Source organism: Lissotriton vulgaris, chromosome 4_1 (genome assembly GCF_964263255.1).
Source record: "Lissotriton vulgaris chromosome 4_1, aLisVul1.2, whole genome shotgun sequence".
NCBI classification, from domain to species: domain Eukaryota; kingdom Metazoa; phylum Chordata; class Amphibia; order Caudata; family Salamandridae; genus Lissotriton; species Lissotriton vulgaris.
The window spans coordinates 2076791915-2076817634 of record NC_141691.1 but is presented as its reverse complement, the minus strand read 5'-3'; the positions used below and the strand labels follow the sequence as shown (position 1 = coordinate 2076817634).

Here is a 25720-nt window from a genome sequence, read left to right as displayed (position 1 = left end):
TCAAGCACTCAGGGTTGCACAGATGTCAAGGGTGAAGTCTGTGGCTCATCTACCTATTTGGATGCTGACTTAACTGCTGGAGGAACGTTTCGGTAAAAAGTGTTACAAGAACAAATGGCCTTCAGCAGCACAGATGGCTCCGAGGATGTACAGAGTTCTCGTACAATGTAACAGAAGAGTCTGTGGAGTTGTCCTTTAGGTATCTCAAGTAGGACCATCTGATGGCCGCACTAATCCGGATTTGGGTGCAAACTTCTCTTTGCGCCCAAATTGGAATTCAAATGTGCGTGCTAATTCCATACTCGCAGGTTTTTGGCAAGCAAGATTTCATCCTGGTAAAAAGTGTCAGAAATGGAGCAGGCACACTCCACAAAATCCATGTTTGAGTTTCCAAAAATATTTACATATTCTAGCACGTGCGATTTAGGCTCCACCCTGTATTCTGAGACCCCAAATGCAGAAAACCGAGCACTTTGTGCAATGGTCCAGGGCACATGTCGGGGGTACACATGGGTGGACGGCGTCCAACTATTATTATTATTTTTGTTGTTGTATTTATTTATAAAGTTTCATATAGCGCTAGCTAGACCCGGGGGTATCAGAGTGCTTTACATACATAAAGGAAAAGAAGAAGTTGCATTACATCGTAGGACATGAGGAATCATAGAATATATATCCACAGGGTTAACGCCGTCCACCATGCCAAGAGGTTGGGCCCCACTGAATAATGTGCTGGACTCGTCCCGGTGTCATTTTTAAACACCAGGACACATTCAGCAGCGCCTGCACATTGCCTGCTTCCCATAAGCAACAACGTGCAGGCAGGGGCGGGGCGTTCTCATTTCAGACTCCAGCTGGGCCCAGGGTCCTCTGGACTCCTTTTGTTCAGTCTCCTGGCTGGGAGCAGTCAGGAGCCTCACACCTAGAAGCAGAGGCCTAACAAAGGCTCACACCTAGAAGCAGAGGCCTAACAAAGGCTCACACCTAGAAGCAGAGGCCTAACAAAGGCTCACACCTAGAAGCAGAGGCCTAACAAAGGCTCACACCTAGAAGCAGAGGCCTAACAAAGGCTCACACCTAGAAGCAGAGGCCTAACAAAGGCTCACACCTAGAAGAAGAGGCGTCACAAAGGCTCACACCTAGAAGCAGAGGCCTAACAAAGGCTCACACCTAGAAGCAGAGGCCTAACAAAGGCTCACACCTAGAAGCAGAGGCCTAACAAAGGCTCACACCCTGTAAGCACGTCACACACACCTAAGGAGGCAGATTTTCACTTTGTTCAGGGTCGGTTTTCGAGATATGCGTGCACTGTCATAATGTCAGATGTGTTGGTCTTTCCCAGTATTTACACAAAATAAATAGCATTTATATAGCGCTTACTACCCCTGAGGAGGCGTTGAAATGATTTAAGTGCCACTAAGTTTTTCTTGTATAGTGCTACTCATCCCAATGCAGGGTGTCGAAGCGCTTTTCATCACACATAAATATACATATACAATAAATCATCTGCATTTGTAATTCATTGTACAGAGTGTGTTACATAACACAGTGGGGCATTACAAGGTGTAGAAGTCACATATCATCTTCCATAGCTCACTCTGCTATATTAAAAGCTTTACAATGCAACTGCAAGTAACATAAGGATCTCCGTCTTCAAAGCAGTAACCCACTTATCTATCTACATAAAATAAAATATGTCATATGCATGTTACATGATGTGCTTTGCACTAACCCTCTATGCTACTTTGAGTCAAAACTGAGGCTAAACAAAACACAGATTTTTCCAGCAAGTGCATTAACCTCCAGAGTTATCTCACAATTATTATTCAATCAGATTCACTGGGAACACACATATCCCTGCTACAGGTGCATTAAATCCATAAGATATTTTAAAACACAGTCTTTGCAACCAATTAACCAGGTTTACTGTCAGTTTTCTTCTTGTTGCCAATTTCTTTGTGGCAGAGTTTAAATAAAGCTAAATGTATAAGTTCAGTGACTTAATTTGTAAAAGATTACAGGCCAGATGTAGGTAGCCCAATACCGGTCGACGACCGAAATTACTGATTTTCGGCCGTTACCGACCGGTATTGGTCATTTGAGATGTAGGGGCCAAATTTAAGGATTCAGTAATTTACCGAATTGGTAATTTAAGGAATCGGTAAATTACTGAATCCTTAAAATACCGATTTGGTAAATTACTTAATCCTTAATGCAGGGAGCACTCAAGTGAGTGCATTTCTGAGTTAAGGATTCGGTATTTACCACCAACTAAAAGTTGGTGGTAAATATCGAAAACCTTTGAAAAAGCAAATTTGTGCTTTTCCAAAGTGCCATGTGGCAGTCATACATGCCCTTAGGGCATGTATGTGTGCAACATGTGCACCCATGCACTACTCAGGGATGCAACTGGGTGTCAATGTGACACCCTGCCACCCTTGTAAGTCTTCCCCCTATTACCGATTCGGTATTTACTGAATCGGTAATTCTCCTTCATTCCTATGGGCCTCCAGGCCCATGGGAATGATGGGGAATTACCGAATCGGTAATTACCGAATTTACGGATTCAGTAAAATTTACCGACTCAATACCTACATACCATTTACCGATTCTGAAATACCAAATCGGTAAAATTCGGTATTTTAGAATCGGTAAATAGTATTTACCTACATAAGGCCCTAAGTCCTGGTGCTAAAAAATGGCATTTGTGGCACCCTTGAATTTTGTATTTTATGTGTACTGCGTGCTTTCACCACCACCTAAAAGCCAAAAGGTGCAATATCTAAGCACACACAATTTTTGCCCAGCTCACAATCACTACCAATACCTGAGAGGCGTTACATGCGCACTGGGCTAAGTAAAACTGTCACTGGTACACACTGCAGTACAGGTGCGCTCTCTATGAAACACACCTGAGAGGCATTACATGTGCACAGGGCTGTGTAATACTGTCACTGATATACATATATACATATATACTCTACATATATACTCTGCTGTACAGGTGCGCTCTCTGTGAAGCTCACCTGACAGGCGTAGCATGCGCACAGGGCTGTGTAATACTGTCACTGGTACATGCTCCTGCACAGGTGCGCTCTCTATGAAACACACCTGAGAGGCATTACATGTGCACAGGGCTATGTAATACTGTCACTGAAATACCCTCCTGCAAAGGTGCGCTCTCTGTGAAGCACACCTGAGAGGCATTACATGTACACGGGGCTGTGTAATACTGTCACTCATAAACACTCTCCTGCACAGGTGCGCTCTCGATGAAGCACACCTGAGAGTCATTACATGTGCACAGGGCTGTGTAATACTGTCACTCATAAACACTCTCCTGCACAGGTGCGCTCTCGATGAAGCACACCTGAGAGGCATTACATGTACACGGGGCTGTGTGATACTGTCACTCATAAACACTCTCCTGCACAGGTGCGCTCTCGATGAAGCACACCTGAGAGGCATTACATGTACACTGGGCTGTGTAATACTGTCACTCATATACACTCTCCTGCACAGGTGCGCTCTCTGTGAAGCACACCTGAGAGGCATTACATGTGCACAGGGCTGTGTAATACTGTCACTCATAAACACTCTCCTGCACAGGTGCGCTCTCGATGAAGCACACCCGAGAGGCATTACATGTACACTGGGCTGTGTGATACTGTCACTCATATACACTCTCCTGCACAGGTGCGCTCTCGATGAAGCACACCTGAGAGGCATTACATGTACACGGGGCTGTGTAATACTGTCACTCATATTACTCTCCTGTCCAGGTGCGCTCTCGATGAAGCACACCTGAGAGGCATTACATGTACACGGGGCTGTGTAATACTGTCACTCATATTACTCTCCTGTCCAGGTGCGCTCTCGATGAAGCACACCTGAGAGGCATTACATGTACACGGGGCTGTGTAATACTGTCACTCATATACACTCTCCTGCACAGGTGCGCTCTCGATGAAGCACACCCGAGAGGCATTACATGTACACGAGGCTGTGTAATACTGTCACTCATATACACTCTCCTGCACAGGTGCGCTCTCTGTGAAGCACACCTGAGAGGCATTACATGTGCACAGGGCTGTGTAATACTGTCACTCATATTACTCTCCTGTCCAGGTGCGCTCTCGATGAAGCACACCCGAGAGGCATTACATGTACACGGGGCTGTGTAATACTGTCACTCATATACACTCTCCTGCACAGGTGCGCTCTCGATGAAGCACACCTGAGAGGCATTACATGTACACGGGGCTGTGTAATACTGTCACTCATATACACTCTCCTGCACAGGTGCGCTCTCTGTGAAGCACACCTGAGAGGCATTACATGTACACGAGGCTGTGTAATACTGTCACTCATATACACTCTCCTGCACAGGTGCGCTCTCTGTGAAGCACACCTGAGAGGCATTACATGTACACGGGGCTATGTAATACTGTCACTGAAATACTCTCCTGCAAAGGTGCGCTCTCTGTGAAGCACACCTGAGAGGCATTACATGTGCACAGGGCTATGTAATACTGTCACTGAAATACTCTCCTGCAAAGGTGCGCTCTCTGTGAAGCACACCTGAGAGGCATTACATGTACACGGGGCTGTGTAATACTGTCACTCATATACACTCTCCTGCACAGGTGCGCTCTCTGTGAAGCACACCTGAGAGGCATTACATGTACACGGGGCTGTGTAATACTGTCACTCATATACACTCTCCTGCACAGGTGCGCTCTCTGTGAAGCACACCTGAGAGGCATTACATGTGCACAGGGCTATGTAATACTGTCACTGAAATACTCTCCTGCAAAGGTGCGCTCTCTGTGAAGCACACCTGAGAGGCATTACATGTACACGGGGCTGTGTAATACTGTCACTCATATACACTCTCCTGCACAGGTGCGCTCTCGATGAAGCACACCCGAGAGGCATTACATGTACACGGGGCTGTGTAATACTGTCACTCATATTACTCTCCTGTCCAGGTGCGCTCTCGATGAAGCACACCCGAGAGGCATTACATGTACACGGGGCTGTGTAATACTGTCACTCATATTACTCTCCTGTCCAGGTGCGCTCTCGATGAAGCACACCCGAGAGGCATTACATGTACACGGGGCTGTGTAATACTGTCACTCATATTACTCTCCTGTCCAGGTGCGCTCTCGATGAAGCACACCTGAGAGTCATTACATGTACACCGGGCTGTGTGATACTGTCACTCATATACACTCTCCCACAGAAGGTGCGCTCTCGATGAAGCACACCCGAGAGGCATTACATGTACACGGGGCTGTGTGCTACTGTCACTCATATACACTCTCCCGCAGAAGGTGCGCTCTCGATGAAGCACACCTGAGAGTCATTACATGTACACGAGGCTGTGTAATACTGTCACTCATATACTCTGCTCTACCGGTGCGCTACAGACCCATGCATTATGGTTACTGCGTTTCTTGGGTCTGCAGATGCCCTCACAGTCAGGTTTGGTACATCTGAGAGGCTTTATGTGCACATAGGTCCATATAACACTGTTAGTCCGGCTCTCACCTGCACAGGTGTACTTACAGCGCTGCACACCTGAGAGTCTATGCCTACACACAACCATATATAACACTGTACATCACCACCTACACAATACCACATACGCGCTATAACTGCAGCTCTCACCTGTGCCTGCACTCAGCTCTATAGACCATCGTTAAAGGGAGTCTCACCTGTGTCTGGACTGAGCTCTATATACCATTGTTAAAGGGGGTCTCACCTGTGCCTGCACTCAGCTCTATATACCATTGTTAAAGGGGGTCTCACCTGTCCCTGCACTCAGCTCTATATACCGTTGTTAAAAGGGAGGGGGTCTCACCTGTGCCTGCACACAGCTCTCTATACCATTGTTAAAGGGGGTCTCACCTGTGTCTGCACTCAGCTCTATATACCATTGTTAAAGGGGGTCTCACCTGTGCCTGCACACAGCTCTATATACCATTGTTAAAGGGGGTCTCACCTGTGCCTGCACTCAGCTCTATATACCATTGTTAAAGGGGGTCTCACCTGTGTCTGCACACAACTCTATGTACCATTGTTAAATGAGCCTCACCTGTACCAGCACTGAGCTCTATATACCATTGTTAAAGGGGGTCTCACCTGTCCCTGCACTCAGCTCTATATACCGTTGTTAAAAGGGAGGGGGTCTCACCTGTGCCTGCACACAGCTCTCTATACCATTGTTAAAGGGGGTCTCACCTGTGTCTGCACTCAGCTCTATATACCATTGTTAAAGGGGGTCTCACCTGTGCCTGCACACAGCTCTATATACCATTGTTAAAGGGGGTCTCACCTGTGCCTGCACTCAGCTCTATATACCATTGTTAAAGGGGGTCTCACCTGTGCCTGCACTCAGCTCTATATACCATTGTTAAATGGGGTCTCACCTGTGCCTGCACACAGCTCTATATACCATTATTAAAGGGGTCTCACCTGTGCCTGCACTCAGCTCTATGTACCATTGTTAAAGGGGGTCTCACCTGTCCCTGCACTCGGCTCTATATACCATTGTTAAAGGGGGTCTCACCTGTGCAGCACACAACTCTATGTACCATCGTTAAAGGGGTCTCAACTGTGCCTGCACACAGCTCTATATACCATTGTTAAAGGGGGTCTCACCTGTGTCTGGACTCAGCTCTATATACCATCGTTAAAGGGGGTCTCACCTGTGCCTGCACACAGCTCTATATACCATTATTAAAGGGGTCTCACCTGTGCCTGTACTCAGCTCTATATACCATTGTTAAAGGGGGTCTCACCTGTCCCTGCACTGAGGTTCCGTGACAATTGTAAGTGGTGCTTTCGACTCGTACGAATATGGTCGAGTCTGGTATCTATGAACCGCAAATGACGAGTTTAGTAAGTGTGCGCAGTTTCGCTGTGCTAGCTTAAACCGTTCATTTGTTATGTGGGTTTTTCATCTGTACCCACGGGTTCCATTTTAGATACGGCATCCATTTTGTCTCTTGCCCTCAAGTAGCCAGCGAACGGACGCTGTCCGCTTCGCGACCCTGGGACTCCCAAGATATTTGCGGAAGACACATGTTCTTTGTAAGTGTCTTTATGACGAGGGGGATGCTGCTGTAAGGCAGATGACGCCGCATGAGGCTCATCTTGCCGCTCGAGCTTATTGTCTCAGCCGTGCATTTCATTAGGCACGTCCCTTTGATGCCTGCATCTCGTGTTTCCCGTTACCTCCTCTTTTACACCCTTTCCGATCTCCCCACTGTCTCCGTCTTCCTCTACACCTGTCCTTGTTCCTATTTCGATCTGTTTTACTGCCGATTGGAATTTGCTAATGGTGGGAAGATGGGTTTTTACAATTGGGAACCGCCAAATGTTTCCGCACTTATGTTTCGGACCTCATGTGTTTCAAAGTGACCAAAGCGACCCCTCTGGGGGATAATTGTGGGAACCGGGTTGTAAACTTTTGTGTTCAATGTTATCCTATGGGTAAAAACTGTATAAAAGGAGCGATTCACAGAACCAATTTGAAGCAGTCTCCCCAAGTTGCACGCTGTGTACTTGTCGTGATCTCTGTGTTCCCTGCAGCAAATAAACCTTGAATCTTTGACGCCGAAGGAAGTGTCCCGTGTCTCTGTGATTTGTACGCCGGAGCAGGTTACCCACGAAGGTTTCAGGTGTTGTGCCCTGGCACCGCTGGGTCTTACAGAACCCAGTCCTTCAGTTGGCGCCCAACGTGGGGCTGCATCAGTGGTACCGGTCCAAGCCCGACGATCGTGAGGAACTTCGTGTGAAATCTCCGAGGGAAGGTGCACTCCGCTTCATCGATCCTGTTGTCGAAATAAGTGGCCCGAAGACTTTTCCCGCGAAGATTCCCGCCTCCGGACGGCTGCGACGGACTGCTGCCCTGACTGTAGACCTGTTTTGGCGCCTGGCGTAGACCTTGGTATAGCGAGACGATTGACGGGCCTTCCTGGTGACGCCATCGATTTTTGAGTTAAGTATTTGTGGGTCGCTCCCATGGTTCTTGGTTGTTGACACTTTAGCGAGTGTTTTTGTTGTACACGCTGTGTAAGTGTTTTTGTCGGTGACACTTTGCCAGCGTACTTTGTTGTGTTGTTTGACGACTGCAGCCGCCAAAGACCGAGGGTTTTGTTCTTTGCTGGGACTTGGTAAATCCCGTAACCCTTGAAGTTTGTGAAACTCGGCTAGTGTGCAAGATGCCTGGTCGCAGTACTTTGTTTAGTTGTTTCAGACCTTGTGGTGCGGATTCCCTGCTGGAGGACTCGTGTCCGATACCTCCGGTTGGAACTCCTACTTATGATTTATATAGCAAACATGGGTTAGGCCCGATTACCTTTAACGATTATTGGGTTAAATATACAAAGAAGGACGGCGACCTTCGTTGGCCACCTCACGGTAGCTTCGAGGCGTCGATCTTAGATAATCTAGAAATGAAGTTGTTCGAACGAAAATCAAGGCCGGCCATGTTTGATGCCTTTCGGTTGTGGCGCAAGGAAGCCCGACAGAAGGAAATCAGACAGAATAAACGTAGTCAGCGAGATAATGTTGCTACCATAGTGAAGAAAGCTGAGCAGTTCCAGCGTGATAAGGAGGATAAGGATAAGGAAGTGTTTGAGAGACTACAGCGTATGACCATAGATAAATGTTATCCTGCTTTGCCTACGGAGTCGGATAAGAAGGAAGAGGCAGTTGAGGATCCTTTAATGTCCTATCTTATGAAGTCGCCACCTCCGTACGTACAGGGTACCGCATCTCCTGTGGTCCCTGCCGTACCTGTTCTTCCACCTGTTCCTCAACCTGCACCCGTTCTTCCGACTGTTCCTGCTCCTTTGCCTGCTTCTATCCCTACTGCTCCTCCGCTTCCTCATACTCCTGCTCCCGCTACTGCTCCTGTTTTGTTAACCCCTGCTGTTGCTACTGTTTCTACTCCTTCTCTTGTTAGCCCTGTGTCGTATCTCTCTCCCTCTACTCGTAGTCGTAATTCTCCTCTTGCAGCCAGTTTCTTTCAGTCGCTCGGACCTGTTCATGGGTCTGCTAGCTTCGATGGTCCTCAGAGACGTAGTCAGCTTCCTGGAAACAGAGAACGCGTTGCGCTATATAATATGGCGATGGGTTGGATGGTAAACCCCCTTAGAAATCCGCCTCGTGTTGTCCTCGAAACGTTTCATCAATTCAACATACCAACCCAAAGATACGTGTTCGAAGAAATGTGCAAGTTCCTACATGATCAGATAGCGGCCAATGCGCCTGACGAGGTGCTGACCGCCCTGTCTGAACTTCGGCTTCAGTTCGCAAACGGACTGATAGTAGATACTAACGTCCGACGTGCTATTGAACGGTTACTATCTCTTCGTCCTGCTCCCATACCTCATGCATTGTTTGTTGAGGATATTGAAAACCAACTAGACGAATCTGGCCAATATCCTATGCGTGAAGTTCCACCGGTTTGGATACCAGCTGATGCTAATGCCAATCCTCCGGTAGTGGCGCACTTCGAGAGAGTGTGGATACACCTCCCATGGAAACGATCGGAAGTGCTTCAGGTGAAGCAATCTTTGCCCGATCCTCGTAAAAATCCTACTGGGTATTATAAGGAATTATCGCAGCTAGTAGATGCTACGGTAATGAATCTTGCCGATATCGATATGTTGTTTGGCAACGTTGTACCGCAACCGGTATGGGCTAAAATTCGTCACCAAGATCACGCAAATGAATTAGGCGGTGATTGGGCTGCCATCACAGCGGCAGATGCTGGACAAGTGGCTGCTACTAAACCCGACCAATTGATTACTGCTCTTCCCCAGCGTATAATAACATTGATGAAGACTCTTATGCCAGCTATGAGGGTAAATTGGGACAAATTGTCAGCTTGTAAGCAAAAGAAAGATGAGAGTGTTTCCGACTTCTTTACGAGGTTTGAGGAAGCATTCATTGACCACAGTGGACAGGATATGGGTACTGAGGGTGGACAGAGGTTGTTCGTGGATAAATTTGTGTCGAATTTATTGCCCGACTTGAGCAATAAATTGAAGAATTCGGAAAGTGCGTGGGCAGTTTCTACCTCAGCTCAAATATTGGCTACAGCACAATATTACGAGAATAGAGAGAAAGAAGAGAATGACCGTGCTGACAAAAAGACGAAAGAACTTAAAACTAAAGTGTTGTTGCAACAAGCGTATCCTCCGCGGTCAAATCAGAATAATTCACAACAAAATAGATCGCAGTCGCAATCGAATCGGTCGCAGCCGCGTAATGATTCCTCCTCCCAAAGATCATCGTTAGGGTACAATCAATGTGCTTATTGTAGACAGGAGGGACACATTAAATTCAACTGCCCTGTTCTAAATGAACGTACTAGTGGTAATTCGTCTAAAGGAGGCCGTGGTGGTTCACAGCAGGCGTCACGTGGTAGAGGTCGTGGTGCTCAGAACGATCGTTCAGATAACTCATCTAATTCTAATAACTGTTTTGATCAACGTGGATCGTCGCAAGGGCGATCTGCGCAGTACAATGTAGACGATTATTACGTCGATCAGGGAACTGACAACAGTAATTACTAGGACAGCCAAAGACAAGGAGAGGGAGTGGTATCAGTTCCGGTTGATCAGAGAGGGCCTTACGTCGCAGTTGCTACATCGGGCGTCGTTGAGCCTTTTCTGTTGGACACTGGTGCAGCGAAAAGTTCTATCATGCATTCGAAACTCCCTGGCGCACCTTTGTCTGGCTTAACAAATGTTTCCGTTGGATTCTCTGGCGCCCCCGTTAGCAATCCAGTTTCATGCCCTTTGCCCCTTCAAATTGGGCCACGTGAGCTAGAAGCTCCGCTGATTTTAACCACGGGTTGTGGTGAAAATCTATTGGGCCTGGATTTGCTCAAACGTCTGTATGCAACTTTGTACTGTTCTCCTGCGGGTGTAAAGCTTACGTTAGGAGAGAGGGTTGTCTCTCCCATGTACTTGTCTCTCGACAAGCTCCCACCGGAATTGAGTTCTCTTCCTGCGTCTTTGTGGGCGACGGGTCCAAATGACGTGGGCCTACTTGATATCTCCCCTTATGTTGTTCAGTTGAAATCGAATGTGCGATTGCCACGTATTCCCCAGTATCGTATCTCCCTTGATGGTGAACGAGCTTTGTTAGCGATCATCTATGATTTGATCGAGAAAGATGTTATTGAGGAGACTCGGGGAAACGTGTGCAATAGTCCTGTACTACCCATTCTTAAACGTACAGATCCTACGAAACCGCCTGTTTATCGCTTTGTTATCGATTTACGGGAAGTGAATAAAATTGTGGTTCCTCAATTTCCCGTTGTGCCTGACATCACGGCGCTCCTGACTCTGATTCCAGCTACTGCATCATGGTTTTCGGTGATTGACTTGAAAAATGCGTTTTTCAGCATCCCGATTGCCGAAGAGAGCAGGGACCTTTTCGGTTTCTCTCTCGGTGGACGTAGCTTCCGGTTCAAACGCGCTCCTCAGGGCTACTGTGAAAGTCCATCGATTTACAGTCAAGCCTTGAAGGGTCAACTGGATGCGTTTCAGTTGCCGGTTGGTGCGGCTTTAATCCAATACGTCGATGACTTATTGGTAGCTGCCGACACTCAGGACATTTGTAAAATAGCTACGGTATCATTACTGCAACATCTCTGTGAGCTAAACCATAAGGTGTCCCCTTCTAAACTCCAATATTGTTGTCAAGAAGTAACCTATCTAGGTCACTTATTGTCAAAGGAGGGAAGGAGATTGACCCCAGAGCGAATTGCAGCGATTGCGCGAATGGCTGTGCCAAAAACTCAAAGAGATGTGCGTGCCTTTCTAGGTATCACATCATACTGCAGGCAATGGATTCCTAATTTTTAATTGCTAGCGAAACCATTGGTGGCTCTTACGTGCAAGGATGTTCCAACTCCTTTACCATGGACGGAAGAATGTCAGAAAAGTTTTTCTGAACTACGTGATTCATTGTGTTCGGCTCCTGTGTTAGGTACTCCTGACTATAGCAAGCCGTTTACGCTATATGTTCACGAGAAGGAAGGTTGTGCTTTGAGTGTCTTAACGCAACCTTTTGGTGGTAAGCAGCGTCCATGTGCATATTTTTCCTCGACCTTGGACCCAGTAGCTAGAGCATTGCCGAGTTGTTTACGAGCAACAGCGGCAGCTGCGGTCTCTATCCGACAATCAGCAGGATTGGTCATGGATAATATGCTTACGGTGATGGTTCCGCATGCAGTCGATACTCTGTTGAATCGTACGAAGACTCAGCACTTGACGAGTGCGAGGTTATCTGGGTACGAATTGACGCTCTTGGCAAGCCATATTCAGATAAAACGTTGTAATGTCCTAAATCCGGCAACTTTGTTACCAATTAGCGCAGAGTCAGATGAAGTAGCAGAACATGACTGCTACTTGAGGACTGAAGAAGAAACGAAAGGTCGAGTGGACCTTAAAAACACCCCACTGGAAGATCCGGATGGCACTCTGTATGTGGATGGGTCATGTTTTAAGTTGCCGAATGGCGATGTGACGACGGCTTATGCTGTTGTAACGTTGAATACTGTTGTTGAAACTGCAAGATTGAATCAAAATTCTGCCCAAGCTGCGGAATTGATTGCTCTCACTAGAGCATGTGTGTTAGCAAAAGGTAAACGTGTGAATGTGTACACCGATAGCCAGTACGCTTTCGGTGTAGCACATAGTTTTGGACGATTGTGGCGAGAGCGTGGTTTCCTGACGTCGCATGGTACGAAGATTCAGCATGGCCAGCTTGTGAACGATCTTTTGGATGCATTGACTTTGCCTACACAAGTTGCGATTGTTAAGTGTAGTGCGCATCGTAAAGTTACGGATGATGTTGGTCGTGGTAATGCGTTTGCAGATGAGATTGCTAAGGAGACTGCCCGGAACCTTAGCACTCGAATGTATGTGACGAGTTCGGTTAGGTGGCCTACAGAATCAAGTATGTGTGAAGATACTGTTGACAGCGTGAAAGCAATTCAGAATGAGGCCACCGAGACTGAAAAGGCGAAGTGGAAAGAAAGTACGGGAAAGTTGGATGCGAGTGGTTGTTGGATTGATTTGTCAGATCAGAAAAGATGGTTGTTGCCTGACGCGTATGTACTGGCCGTTGTGACAATGGCACATGGGTTAGCACATATTAGCGCGAAAGGTATTTGTAAGTTGTTGTCGCCTGTGTGGAAGAATGATGGCATTACGAAATGTGCTGAACGATTGGTGAAGAATTGTATGGTGTGTATGATGTACAATCCTGGCAAAGGAACCCCAACTCCTCCTGGCAGTTTTGCTCCCCCTTCGTATCCCTTTGAGGTGATTCAATTGGACTTCATCCATATGGAGCGATGCAATAACCTGAAATACGTTTTAGTTGTGGTTTGCGCATTCTCTCGATGGATCGAGGCCTATCCTCTCAAAGACAATACTGCTTTGTCTACTGCGAAAATCCTACTGAAGGAATATTTTCCTCGGTATGGAATGCCTAGAGTCGTGTGGTCAGATAATGGAAGTGAGTTTGTTGGAAGTGTGATGAAGAGTGTGTGTAAGGGCCTTGGAATAAATCAAAAATTCCACAGCGCCAATCATCCCCAGTCAGCTGGATTGGTTGAAGGGTACAACGGCACCCTTAAACTAAAGCTAGCGAAGATTCAGGCTACGACTGGTCTTTCGTGGCCAGACGCTTTGCCCTTAGCATTACTGTCAACTAGGGCGACTGTACACTCCCGAATAGGGCTCAGCCCCTACGAAATAGTGTTCGGCCGTCCTGCGAATGTGTGGGGGGTTCCTAGGCCAGGAATATTCTCTGATCTTGAGTATCCAATGCTGATTGACTATTTACATGACTTGACTGCTAAACTGAGGTTAATTCATCAACAGGTTTACGACGCATTGCCGACGCAGACAGAGGGTCCAGGCCACCAGCTCCAGCCCGGAGACTGGGTGGTAACACGCAACTTTTCACGAAAGAACAATTTGGACCCAAGATTTACTGGACCCTACCAGGTGCTCCTGGCCACGAGGACTGCCGTTCGTCTAGAGGGGCGCAAGAATTGGGTGCACGCTACGCACACCAAGCGAGTCCCTATCCCTTTGCCGGCAGACCCGTGGGTAAGGAAAGGCATTGCGTCAACAGAAATAGAAACATTGCCGGCGTTTGTGCCTTTTAGCGACGCACAGCTTGTTGGAGAATCCTCAGCGCAGCAGAAAGACACCGTTGAACAATTGTCAGCAAAGGGCTCAAGTCCAGAACAATCGACTGATCAGCAGGACGCTGTCTCTTCAACGGATCCTTTGTTCGACGAGCAGACACGTCCTGGGAAACATCGATATTCTTTGCGATCTCGCGATAAGGACAAATAAAATATTTTTTTTGCTTTGCTGAAATTGAAAACTGCATTATCCCCGATTTCCCGTGATCAGTTTGACTATTCGTATCATTGAAATTTTGTACATATTGAGTTTCCTCCCTGTATTTTTTTTTTACTTCCATAGCTGAGAGACATTGTGCTTGTACATACATATTGTGTATTGAAGGCCGTAGGGCCGCGCGCGTACTTCCTTCTGGATAGTAGGTCTTGACGCTAGGTTAAAGACCGTCGGTTCCTGGGAACTCCTGGGGATTGACTATTGCTACACAGAACGAAGTGCGTCAAGAAACGTTGCGGACGGTCGTAGGGAATGGCATTCTCGAAGCTGAATGATTTGGAGGGAGCTAAGGCGCATCGATTCAAGCTGCAGCAACTCAGTCGTACCAAATGTTTTATATTCCAATTGTTTGTATTGTTTTTACTGCTTCTGCATTATTGGCGGGTGGGGTGTACTATACGATGTCTTACTTCTTACCCGCTACACCTACTCCTACTCCCTACCCTAATCTTACCTCTACTGCTTCTCCACATTCCTTTCACATGTTACCGGAGCACGAGCAGGCTAGACGTGTAGAATTTCGCAACAATTCCTTTATTCAGCTCCTCCATCAGCATCAGTTAGTGGTTAACACTACTAATTGTTGGGTGTGTGGGTTGATGCCACATACTACGGATAAGGGAATTCCATATCTGGTGTTACCATATAGTTCCCAAGGGTCAGCTCGAGCATTTCAAACAATGTTTCGAAGCGCACTGGGTTTCCACCCCATTCGAGAACCACGTTCCCCCTACTCTGGTCCTACCTCGTATCAGAAGCCTTTGTCGATAGCCATAGAGGATTTAGATAGCGATATCTATGATCCTTCGCTTATCCCTGAAGAAGAGGTACAAGCTTATAGGGTCCTAAGTAGAGGCGAATATAGTGTGTTCACTAGCGAAAAGCAGCTTAAAAGCTCGCCTCCAATATGGGTCGTACCCCACACTGGTAATTTTTGTCTTATGGGTCGTGGCCGAAGATCGCAAGCCCGACTTGGAGCAAGTGCTTGCACCGAAAATTACATTCTGCCGATGTTCTCATCCCCTGTGTTTCTGGCTGCCAAGGGTACATATTTTATTTGTTATGATCGTGCATATGCATGGTTGCCCGCTGACTTCATGGGCTCATGCTTCATTGCAAATTTGTTGCCCCCGACGTTCACTGTAGATGCTGATTATCACAAGACTAGAGTTGTGCGAGGCGTAGTTAGCGAAGAGGATACTGCCGGTCAAGAGGCAGGAGACTTTTTCAAGGGTTTCCTCCCGTTTTGGGGACCTATGGTTAACAGTAGGAACCTGAGACAGTTGACTCGAGTGGTAGAATCAACAGCTAATATTACTGCCAGTGCCCTTGGTAATATCACCACAGAACTTCAGGCGGAGAGACTTATGACGTTACAAAACCGTATGGTTTTAGATGTCATCTTAGCAGATCGTGGTGGGGTATGTAAGGTGATCCATTCGAGCTGCTGCATTTTTATTCCAGATAATACTCCAACTGTTTATCAAGCCATCTCGAGGTTGCATAAGATCTCCGAATCCATACACGTGGATGTAGGGGATTGGACGTTGCTAGGATGGTTTTGGGGCCTGATGTCGACTTGGGGTTGGAAAATTCTGATGATCATCGGAGTTGTGGTAGTGTTCCTGTTCACGTGTTGCCTTTGTGTGCAGTGTGGTCCTGCCTTATGTGGCCTTTGTGCTACAACGTGTATGAGACAACCATCTGTTACCAAAGGGACTCGGTTGGACAGAGCTATGCTACAGCAACATCTCGATGGTCTGATGAATATCGAATATGATTCCGACTAGTGCTTGCCTACATGAGGGCAAAAGGAGCGTCTGAGGTTCCGTGACAATTGTAAGTGGTGCTTTCGACTCATACGAATATGGTCGAGTCTGGTATCTATGAACCGCAAATGACGAGTTTAGTAAGAGTGCGCAGTTTCGCTGTGCTAGCTTAAACCGTTCATTTGTTATGTGGGTTTTTCATCTGTACCCACGGGTTCCATTTTAGATACGGCATCCATTTTGTCTCTTGCCCTCAAGTAGCCAGCGAACGGACGCTGTCCGCTTCGCGACCCTGGGACTCCCAAGATATTTGCGGAAGACACATGTTCTTTGTAAGTGTCTTTATGACGAGGGGGATGCTGCTGTAAGGCAGATGACGCCGCATGAGGCTCATCTTGCCGCTCGAGCTTATTGTCTCAGCCGTGCATTTCATTAGGCACGTCCCTTTGATGCCTGCATCTCGTGTTTCCCGTTACCTCCTCTTTTACACCCTTTCCGATCTCCCCACTGTCTCCGTCTTCCTCTACACCTGTCCTTGTTCCTATTTCGATCTGTTTTACTGCCGATTGGAATTTGCTAATGGTGGGAAGATGGGTTTTTACAATTGGGAACCGCCAAATGTTTCCGCACTTATGTTTCGGACCTCATGTGTTTCAAAGTGACCAAAGCGACCCCTCTGGGGGATAATTGTGGGAACCGGGTTGTAAACTTTTGTGTTCAATGTTATCCTATGGGTAAAAACTGTATAAAAGGAGCGATTCACAGAACCAATTTGAAGCAGTCTCCCCAAGTTGCACGCTGTGTACTTGTCGTGATCTCTGTGTTCCCTGCAGCAAATAAACCTTGAATCTTTGACGCCGAAGGAAGTGTCCCGTGTCTCTGTGATTTGTACGCCGGAGCAGGTTACCCACGAAGGTTTCAGGTGTTGTGCCCTGGCACCGCTGGGTCTTACAGAACCCAGTCCTTCAGCACTCAGCTCTATATACCATTGTTAAAGGGGGTCTCACCTGTCCCTGCACTCAGCTCTACATACCATCGTTAAAGGGGGTCTCACCTGTGTCTGCACTCAGCTCTATATACCATTGTTAAAAGGGGTCTCACCTGTGTCTACACTCAGCTCTATAGACCATTGTTAAAGGGGGTCTCACCTGTCCCTGCACTCAGCTCTATATACCATCGTTAAAGGGGGTCTCACCTGTCCCTGCACTCAGCTCTATATACCATCGTTAAAGGGGGTCTCACCTGTCCCTGCACTCAGCTCTATATACCATCGTTAAAGGGGGTCTCTCCTGTGCCTGCACTCAGCTCTATATACCATCGTTAAAGGGGGTCTCTCCTGTGTCTGCACACAGCTCTATATACCATTGTTAAAGGGGTCTCACCTGTGCCTGCACTCAGCTCTATATACCATCGTTAAAGGGGGTCTCACCTGTCCCTGCACTCAGCTCTATATACCATCGTTAAAGGGGGTCTCACTTGTGCCTGCACTCAGCTCTATATACCATTGTTAAAGGGGCCTCACCTGTGTCTGCACACAGCTCTATGTACCATTGTTAAAGGGGTCTCACCTGTGTCTGCACTCAGCTCTATATACCATGGTTGAAGGGGTCTCACCTGTGCCTGCACACAGCTCTATATACCATTGTTAAAGGGGGGCTCACCTGTGCCTGCACTCAGCTCTATGTACCATTGTTAAAGGGGTCTCACCTGTGCCTGCACACAGCTCTATATACCATTGTTAAAGGGGGGCTCACCTGTGTCTGCACTCAGCTCTATATACCATGGTTAAAGGGGTCTCACCTGTGCCTGCACACAGCTCTATATACCATTGTTAAAGGGGGGCTCACCTGTGCCTGCACTCAGCTCTATATACCATTGTTAAAGGGGGTCTCACCTGTGTCTGCACTCAGCTCTATATACCATTATTAAAGGGGTCTCACCTGTGCCTGCACTCAGCTCTATATACCATTGTTAAAGGGGGTCTCACCTGTCCCTGCACTCAGCTCTATATACCATCGTTAAAGGGGGTCTCTCCTGTGCCTGCACACAGCTCTATATACCATTATTAAAGGGGTCTCACCTGTGCCTGCACTCAGCTCTATATACCATTGTTAAAGGGGGTCTCACCTGTCCCTGCACTCAGCTCTATATACCATCGTTAAAGGGGGTCTCTCCTGTGTCTGCACACAGCTCTATATACCATCGTTAAAGGGGCCTCACCTGTGCCTGCACACAGCTCTATATACCATCGTTAAAGGGGGTCTCACCTGTGCCTGCACACAGCTCTATATACCATTGTTAAAGGGGGTCTCACGTGTGCCTGCACTCAGCTCTATATCCCATCGTTAAAGGGGTCTCACCTGTGCCTGCACTCAGCTCTATATACCATTGTTAAAAGGGGTCTCACCTGTGCCTGCTAACAGCTCTATATACCATTGTTAAAGGGGGTCTCACCTGTGCCTGCATGCAGCTCTATATACCATTGTTAAAGGGGGTCTCACCTGTGTCTGCACTCAGCTCTGTATACCATTGTTAAAGGGGGTCTCACCTGTGCCTGCACTCAGCTCTATATACCATTGTTAAAGGGGTCTCACCTGTGCCTGCACTCAGCTCTATATACCATCGTTAAAGGGGGTCTCACCTGTGCCTGCACACAGCTCTATATACCATCATTAAAGGGGTCTCACATGTGCCTGCATGCAGCTCTATATACCATTGTTAAAGGGGGTCTCACCTGTGTCTGCACTCAGCTCTGTATACCATTGTTAAAGGGGGTCTCACCTGTGCCTGCACTCAGCTCTATATACCATTGTTAAAGGGGTCTCACCTGTGCCTGCACACAGCTCTATATACCATTGTTAAAGGGGTCTCACCTGTGCCTGCACTCAGCTCTAAATTCCATTGTTAAAGGGGTCTCACCTGTGCCTGCACACAGCTCTATATACCATTGTTAAAGGGGGTCTCACCTGTGTCTGCACACAGCTCTATATGCCATTGTTAAAGGGGTCTCACCTGTGTCTGCACACAGCTCTATATACCATTGTTAAAGGGGGTCTCACCTGTGTCTGCACACAGCTCTATATACCATCGTTAAAGGGGTCTCACCTGTGCCTGCACTCAGCTCTATATACCATCGTTAAAGGGGGTCTCACCTGTGCCTGCACTCAGCTCTATATACCATTGTTAAAGGGGGTCTCACCTGTGCCTGCACTCAGCTCTATATACCATTGTTTAAGGGTGTCTCACCTGTGCCTGCACTCAGCTCTATATACCATTGTTAAAGGGGGTCTCACCTGTGCCTGCATACAGCTCTATATACCATTGTTAAAGGGGGTCTCACCTGTACCAGCTCTCAGCTCTATATACCATCGTTAAAGGGGCCTCACCTGTGCCTGCACACAGCTCTATATACCATTGTTAAAGGGGTCTCACCTGTGCCTGCACTCAGCTCTATATACCATCGTTAAAGGGGCCTCACCTGTGCCTGCATACAGCTCTATATACCATTGTTAAAGGGGGTCTCACGTGTGCCTGCACTCAGCTCTATATCCCATCGTTAAAGGGGTCTCACGTGTGCCTGCACTCAGCTCTATATCCCATCGTTAAAGGGGTCTCACCTGTGCCTGCACTCAGCTCTATATCCCATCGTTAAAGGGGTCTCACCTGTGCCTGCACTCAGCTCTATATACCATTGTTAAAGGGGGTCTCACGTGTGCCTGCACTCAGCTCTATATCCCATCGTTAAAGGGGTCTCACCTGTGCCTGCACTCAGCTCTATATCCCATCGTTAAAGGGGTCTCACCTGTGCCTGCACTCAGCTCTATATACCATTGTTAAAAGGGGTCTCACCTGTGCCTGCTAACAGCTCTATATACCATTGTTAAAGGGGGTCTCACCTGTGCCTGCATGCAGCTCTATATACCATAGTTAAAGGGGGTCTCACCTGTGTCTGCACTCAGCTCTGTATACCATTGTTAAAGGGGGTCTCACCTGTGCCTGCACTCAGCTCTATATACCATTGTTAAAGGGGTCTCACCTGTGCCTGCACTCAGCTCTATATACCATCGTTAAAGGGGGTCTCACCTGTGCCTGCACACAGCTCTATATACCATCATTAAAGGGGTCTCACATGTGCCTGCATGCAGCTCTATATACCATTGTTAAAGGGGGTCTCACCTGTGTCTGCACTCAGCTCTGTATACCATTGTTAAAGGGGGTCTCACCTGTGCCTGCACTCAGCTCTATATACCATTGTTAAAGGGGTCTCACCTGTGCCTGCACTCAGCTCTATATACCATCGTTAAAGGGGGTCTCACCTGTGCCTGCACTCAGCTCTATATACCATTGTTAAAGGGGGTCTCACCTGTGCCTGCACTCAGCTCTATATACCATTGTTTAAGGGTGTCTCACCTGTGCCTGCACTCAGCTCTATATACCATTGTTAAAGGGGGTCTCACCTGTGCCTGCATACAGCTCTATATACCATTGTTAAAGGGGCCTCACCTGTGCCTGCACACAGCTCTATATACCATCATTAAAGGGGTCTCACATGTGCCTGCACTCAGCTCTGTATACCATCGTTAAAGGGGGTCTCTCCTGTGTCTGCACACAGCTCTATATACCATTGTTAAAGGGGTCTCACCTGTGCCTGCACTCAGCTCTATATACCATTGTTAAAGGGGGTCTCACCTGTACCAGCTCTCAGCTCTATATACCATTGTTAAAGGGGGTCTCACCTGTGCCTGCACTCAGCTCTATATCCCATCGTTAAAGGGGTCTCACCTGTGCCTGCACTCAGCTCTATATACCATTGTTAAAAGGGGTCTCACCTGTGCCTGCTAACAGCTCTATATACCATTGTTAAAGGGGGTCTCACCTGTGCCTGCATGCAGCTCTATATACCATTGTTAAAGGGGGTCTCACCTGTGTCTGCACTCAGCTCTGTATACCATTGTTAAAGGGGGTCTCACCTGTGCCTGCACTCAGCTCTATATACCATTGTTAAAGGGGTCTCACCTGTGCCTGCACTCAGCTCTATATACCATCGTTAAAGGGGGTCTCACCTGTGCCTGCACACAGCTCTATATACCATCATTAAAGGGGTCTCACATGTGCCTGCATGCAGCTCTATATACCATTGTTAAAGGGGGTCTCACCTGTGTCTGCACTCAGCTCTGTATACCATTGTTAAAGGGGGTCTCACCTGTGCCTGCACTCAGCTCTATATACCATTGTTAAAGGGGTCTCACCTGTGCCTGCACTCAGCTCTATATACCATCGTTAAAGGGGGTCTCACCTGTGCCTGCACTCAGCTCTATATACCATTGTTAAAGGGGGTCTCACCTGTGCCTGCACTCAGCTCTATATACCATTGTTTAAGGGTGTCTCACCTGTGCCTGCACTCAGCTCTATATACCATTGTTAAAGGGGGTCTCACCTGTGCCTGCATACAGCTCTATATACCATTGTTAAAGGGGCCTCACCTGTGCCTGCACACAGCTCTATATACCATCATTAAAGGGGTCTCACATGTGCCTGCACTCAGCTCTGTATACCATCGTTAAAGGGGGTCTCTCCTGTGTCTGCACACAGCTCTATATACCATTGTTAAAGGGGTCTCACCTGTGCCTGCACTCAGCTCTATATACCATTGTTAAAGGGGGTCTCACCTGTACCAGCTCTCAGCTCTATATACCATTGTTAAAGGGGGTCTCACCTGTGCCTGCACTCAGCTCTATATCCCATCGTTAAAGGGGTCTCACCTGTGCCTGCACTCAGCTCTATATACCATTGTTAAAAGGGGTCTCACCTGTGCCTGCTAACAGCTCTATATACCATTGTTAAAGGGGGTCTCACCTGTGCCTGCATGCAGCTCTATATACCATTGTTAAAGGGGGTCTCACCTGTGTCTGCACTCAGCTCTGTATACCATTGTTAAAGGGGGTCTCACCTGTGCCTGCACTCAGCTCTATATACCATTGTTAAAGGGGTCTCACCTGTGCCTGCACTCAGCTCTATATACCATCGTTAAAGGGGGTCTCACCTGTGCCTGCACACAGCTCTATATACCATCATTAAAGGGGTCTCACATGTGCCTGCATGCAGCTCTATATACCATTGTTAAAGGGGGTCTCACCTGTGTCTGCACTCAGCTCTGTATACCATTGTTAAAGGGGGTCTCACCTGTGCCTGCACTCAGCTCTATATACCATTGTTAAAGGGGTCTCACCTGTGCCTGCACTCAGCTCTATATACCATCGTTAAAGGGGGTCTCACCTGTGCCTGCACTCAGCTCTATATACCATTGTTAAAGGGGGTCTCACCTGTGCCTGCACTCAGCTCTATATACCATTGTTTAAGGGTGTCTCACCTGTGCCTGCACTCAGCTCTATATACCATTGTTAAAGGGGGTCTCACCTGTGCCTGCATACAGCTCTATATACCATTGTTAAAGGGGCCTCACCTGTGCCTGCACACAGCTCTATATACCATTGTTAAAGGGGGTCTCACCTGTGCTGCACTCAGCTCTATATACCATTGTTAAAGGGGGTCTCACCTGTGCCTGCACTCAGCTCTATATACCATTGTTAAAGGGGTCTCACCTGTGCCTGCACTCAGCTCTATATACCATCGTTAAAGGGGGTCTCACCTGTGCCTGCACTCAGCTCTATATACCATTGTTAAAGGGGGTCTCACCTGTGCCTGCACTCAGCTCTATATACCATTGTTTAAGGGTGTCTCACCTGTGCCTGCACTCAGCTCTATATACCATTGTTAAAGGGGGTCTCACCTGTGCCTGCATACAGCTCTATATACCATTGTTAAAGGGGCCTCACCTGTGCCTGCACACAGCTCTATATACCATTGTTAAAGGGGGTCTCACCTGTGCCTGCATACAGCTCTATATACCATTGTTAAAGGGGCCTCACCTGTGCCTGCACACAGCTCTATATACCATCATTAAAGGGGTCTCACATGTGCCTGCACTCAGCTCTGTATACCATCGTTAAAGGGGGTCTCTCCTGTGTCTGCACACAGCTCTATATACCATTGTTAAAGGGGTCTCACCTGTGCCTGCACTCAGCTCTATATACCATTGTTAAAGGGGGTCTCACCTGTACCAGCTCTCAGCTCTATATACCATTGTTAAAGGGGGTCTCACCTGTGTCTGCACTCAGCTCTATATACCATTGTTAAAGGGGGTCTCACCTGTGTCTGCACTCAGCTCTATATACCATTGTTAAAGGGGGTCTCACCTGTGTCTGCACTCAGCTCTATATACCATTGTTAAAGGGGGTCTCACCTGTCCCTGCACTCAGCTCTATATACCATTGTTAAAGGGGGTCTCACCTGTGCTGCACACAGCTCTATATACCATAGTTAAAGGGGGTCTCACCTGTGCCTGCACTCAGCTCTATAAACCATCGTTGAAGGGGGTCTCACCTGTGCCTGCACTCAGCTCTATATACCATCGTTAAGGGGTCTCACCTGGGCCTGCACTCAGCTCTATATACCATTGTTAAAGGGGGTCTCACCTGTGTCTGCACTCAGCTCTATATACCATTATTAAAGGGGGGCTCACCTGTGCCTGCATGCAGCTCTATATACCATCGTTATAGGGGGTCTCACCTGTGCCTGCACTCAGCTCTATATACCATCGTTAAAGGGGTCTCACCTGTACAGGTAAGCTCCAGCAGGTGCCCACCAGGCACACTACCACCAGGGTCCATGCTCGACTGTCCATTCTCTGGTTCTGGAACAGAGCTCAGGTCACCTCCAGACAATGTTTCTTCCTTCAGAGAGATGCTTCGTTGACCTTAGACCCAGTCCTTTATATACCTTGAAGAGGCTGAGCATCCTCCAATCAGCCTTCAGCCCCAAGGATGACGTCTCTTTCTGCACAGATCACAAGGTGTGTCTGTCCTGGAGAGACTGCCCTGGGATCGCCTCTGAGGTGCCAGAGATAAGATAATAATAAGCAGGTTTTAAGTGTGGTAAATTGGGTTTGTGGCAGTCCCTGCACTGTGATATATTCGTGTTGTCTGTGTCCTTTCTGTAAGAGGGTGAAGTTGGGATTGGACACAGGCGCACCTTCAGGGTTTGGCTCCTCAAACAACAGCAAAAGTCCTCGAGGCACCGAAAGACCCGGAGTGGAGAAGATCAAGAGAAACAAAAAAAGCATCTGATGCGCTGGGCTTGGGTCTGGAGGGCAGATTTAATGTTTCAAGCAAAGTTAGTTCACTTCGTAGATGAATCAGAGTTAAACAGCTGTAGATGGAAGGCAGGGCTGAGGATGAAAGCAAGAGTGTAAGAATGAAAGGCAGAGGAGTGGAGGAAAGGCAGAGGAGTAGGATGAAAGGCAGAGAGGGACGATGAAAGGAAGGGTGGGAGGATAAAATGGAGGGTGAAAGAATGAATGGCATGGTGGGAGAATGAAAGGCAGAGGAGCAGGATGAAAGGCAGAGAGGGACGATGAAAGGAAGGGTGGGAGGATAAAAGGGAGGGTGAAAGAATGAATGGCATGGTGGGAGAATGAAAGGCAGAGGAGCAGGATGAAAGGAAGAGTGGGAGGATAAAAGGGAGGGTGAAAGGATAAGTATAAGAACGAAAGGCAGAGTAAAAGGATGAAAGGTAGAGGAGCAGGATGAAATTCAGAGTAGTAGGTAGAAAGTAAAAGTGGCAAGATGAAAGGATGAGTATAAGAACGAAAGGCAGAGGAGTAGGATGAAAGGCAGAGTAGGAAGAAAGGTAGAGTGGGACTATGAAAGGCGTGGTGGGCGGATGAAAGCAAGGGTGGGAGAATGTAAGGAGGGGTGGAAGAATGAAAGGCTTGGTGGGAAGATGAAAGGAAGGGTTAGAAGGATGAAAGAAAGGGTCGGAGAATGAAAGGGGTGGTGGTGGTTGAAAGGAAGGGTGGGAGGATGAAAGGAAGGGTGGAAGAATGAAATACAGGATTGGAGGATGAAAAGATGCATGGATGAACAGTGTGGTGGAGGCTAGACGAAGGTTGTTTGCATTAAAAAAGGTGCAAGGCCAGGGCGGGTGGAATGGAGGGAAAAAGAGTAAAATGGTGGAAGCAAGGGTGTAAGATGGCAGCAGGGACATTGGCCCTTACTCCCTCATGACGGGATATGGAGCCCCTTTCTGAATTACATACTTCAATCTCCATAATTGAGAAATTCAGACACAATATAAGAGCCCACCCACTGCCTGACAGCTTTTCACCATTAAGCTCCGAATTTTAACCTTCAATCATTTGTTTTCTTTCATAGCCCATGGTGTCCTTCGTTGTTTCATCGGGTTCAGAGCACTACTTATACTTCATTTGCTTTTCTCCTCTCGTTAAGATCACAGCGCCTTGACGCTTAAACACAGGTTTCATCTATTTTCATTTACATTTCTTGGGGAACACTACCACAAATGTTGTCTTTACATTCGTGCACCTTTTAAATTTCTATTTTTCACGACTTCCTCATA

The 25720-nt window shown here is 47.5% G+C and overlaps 1 protein-coding gene across 1 annotated transcript in view; it reads right to left on the bottom strand.

Moving 5' to 3' along the window:
- Positions 1 to 24002, bottom strand: part of LOC147725056 (embryonic protein UVS.2-like) — an 80925-nt gene extending 56923 nt beyond the window's left edge. Inside the window, exon 1 of the mRNA XM_086918153.1 lies at positions 23919 to 24002. Coding sequence (XP_086774279.1) covers positions 23919 to 23987 — 69 coding nt within the window. The 5' untranslated portion in view covers positions 23988 to 24002. The remainder of the gene's footprint in view (positions 1 to 23918) is intronic.
- Between the last annotated feature and the right edge of the window lie 1718 nt (positions 24003 to 25720).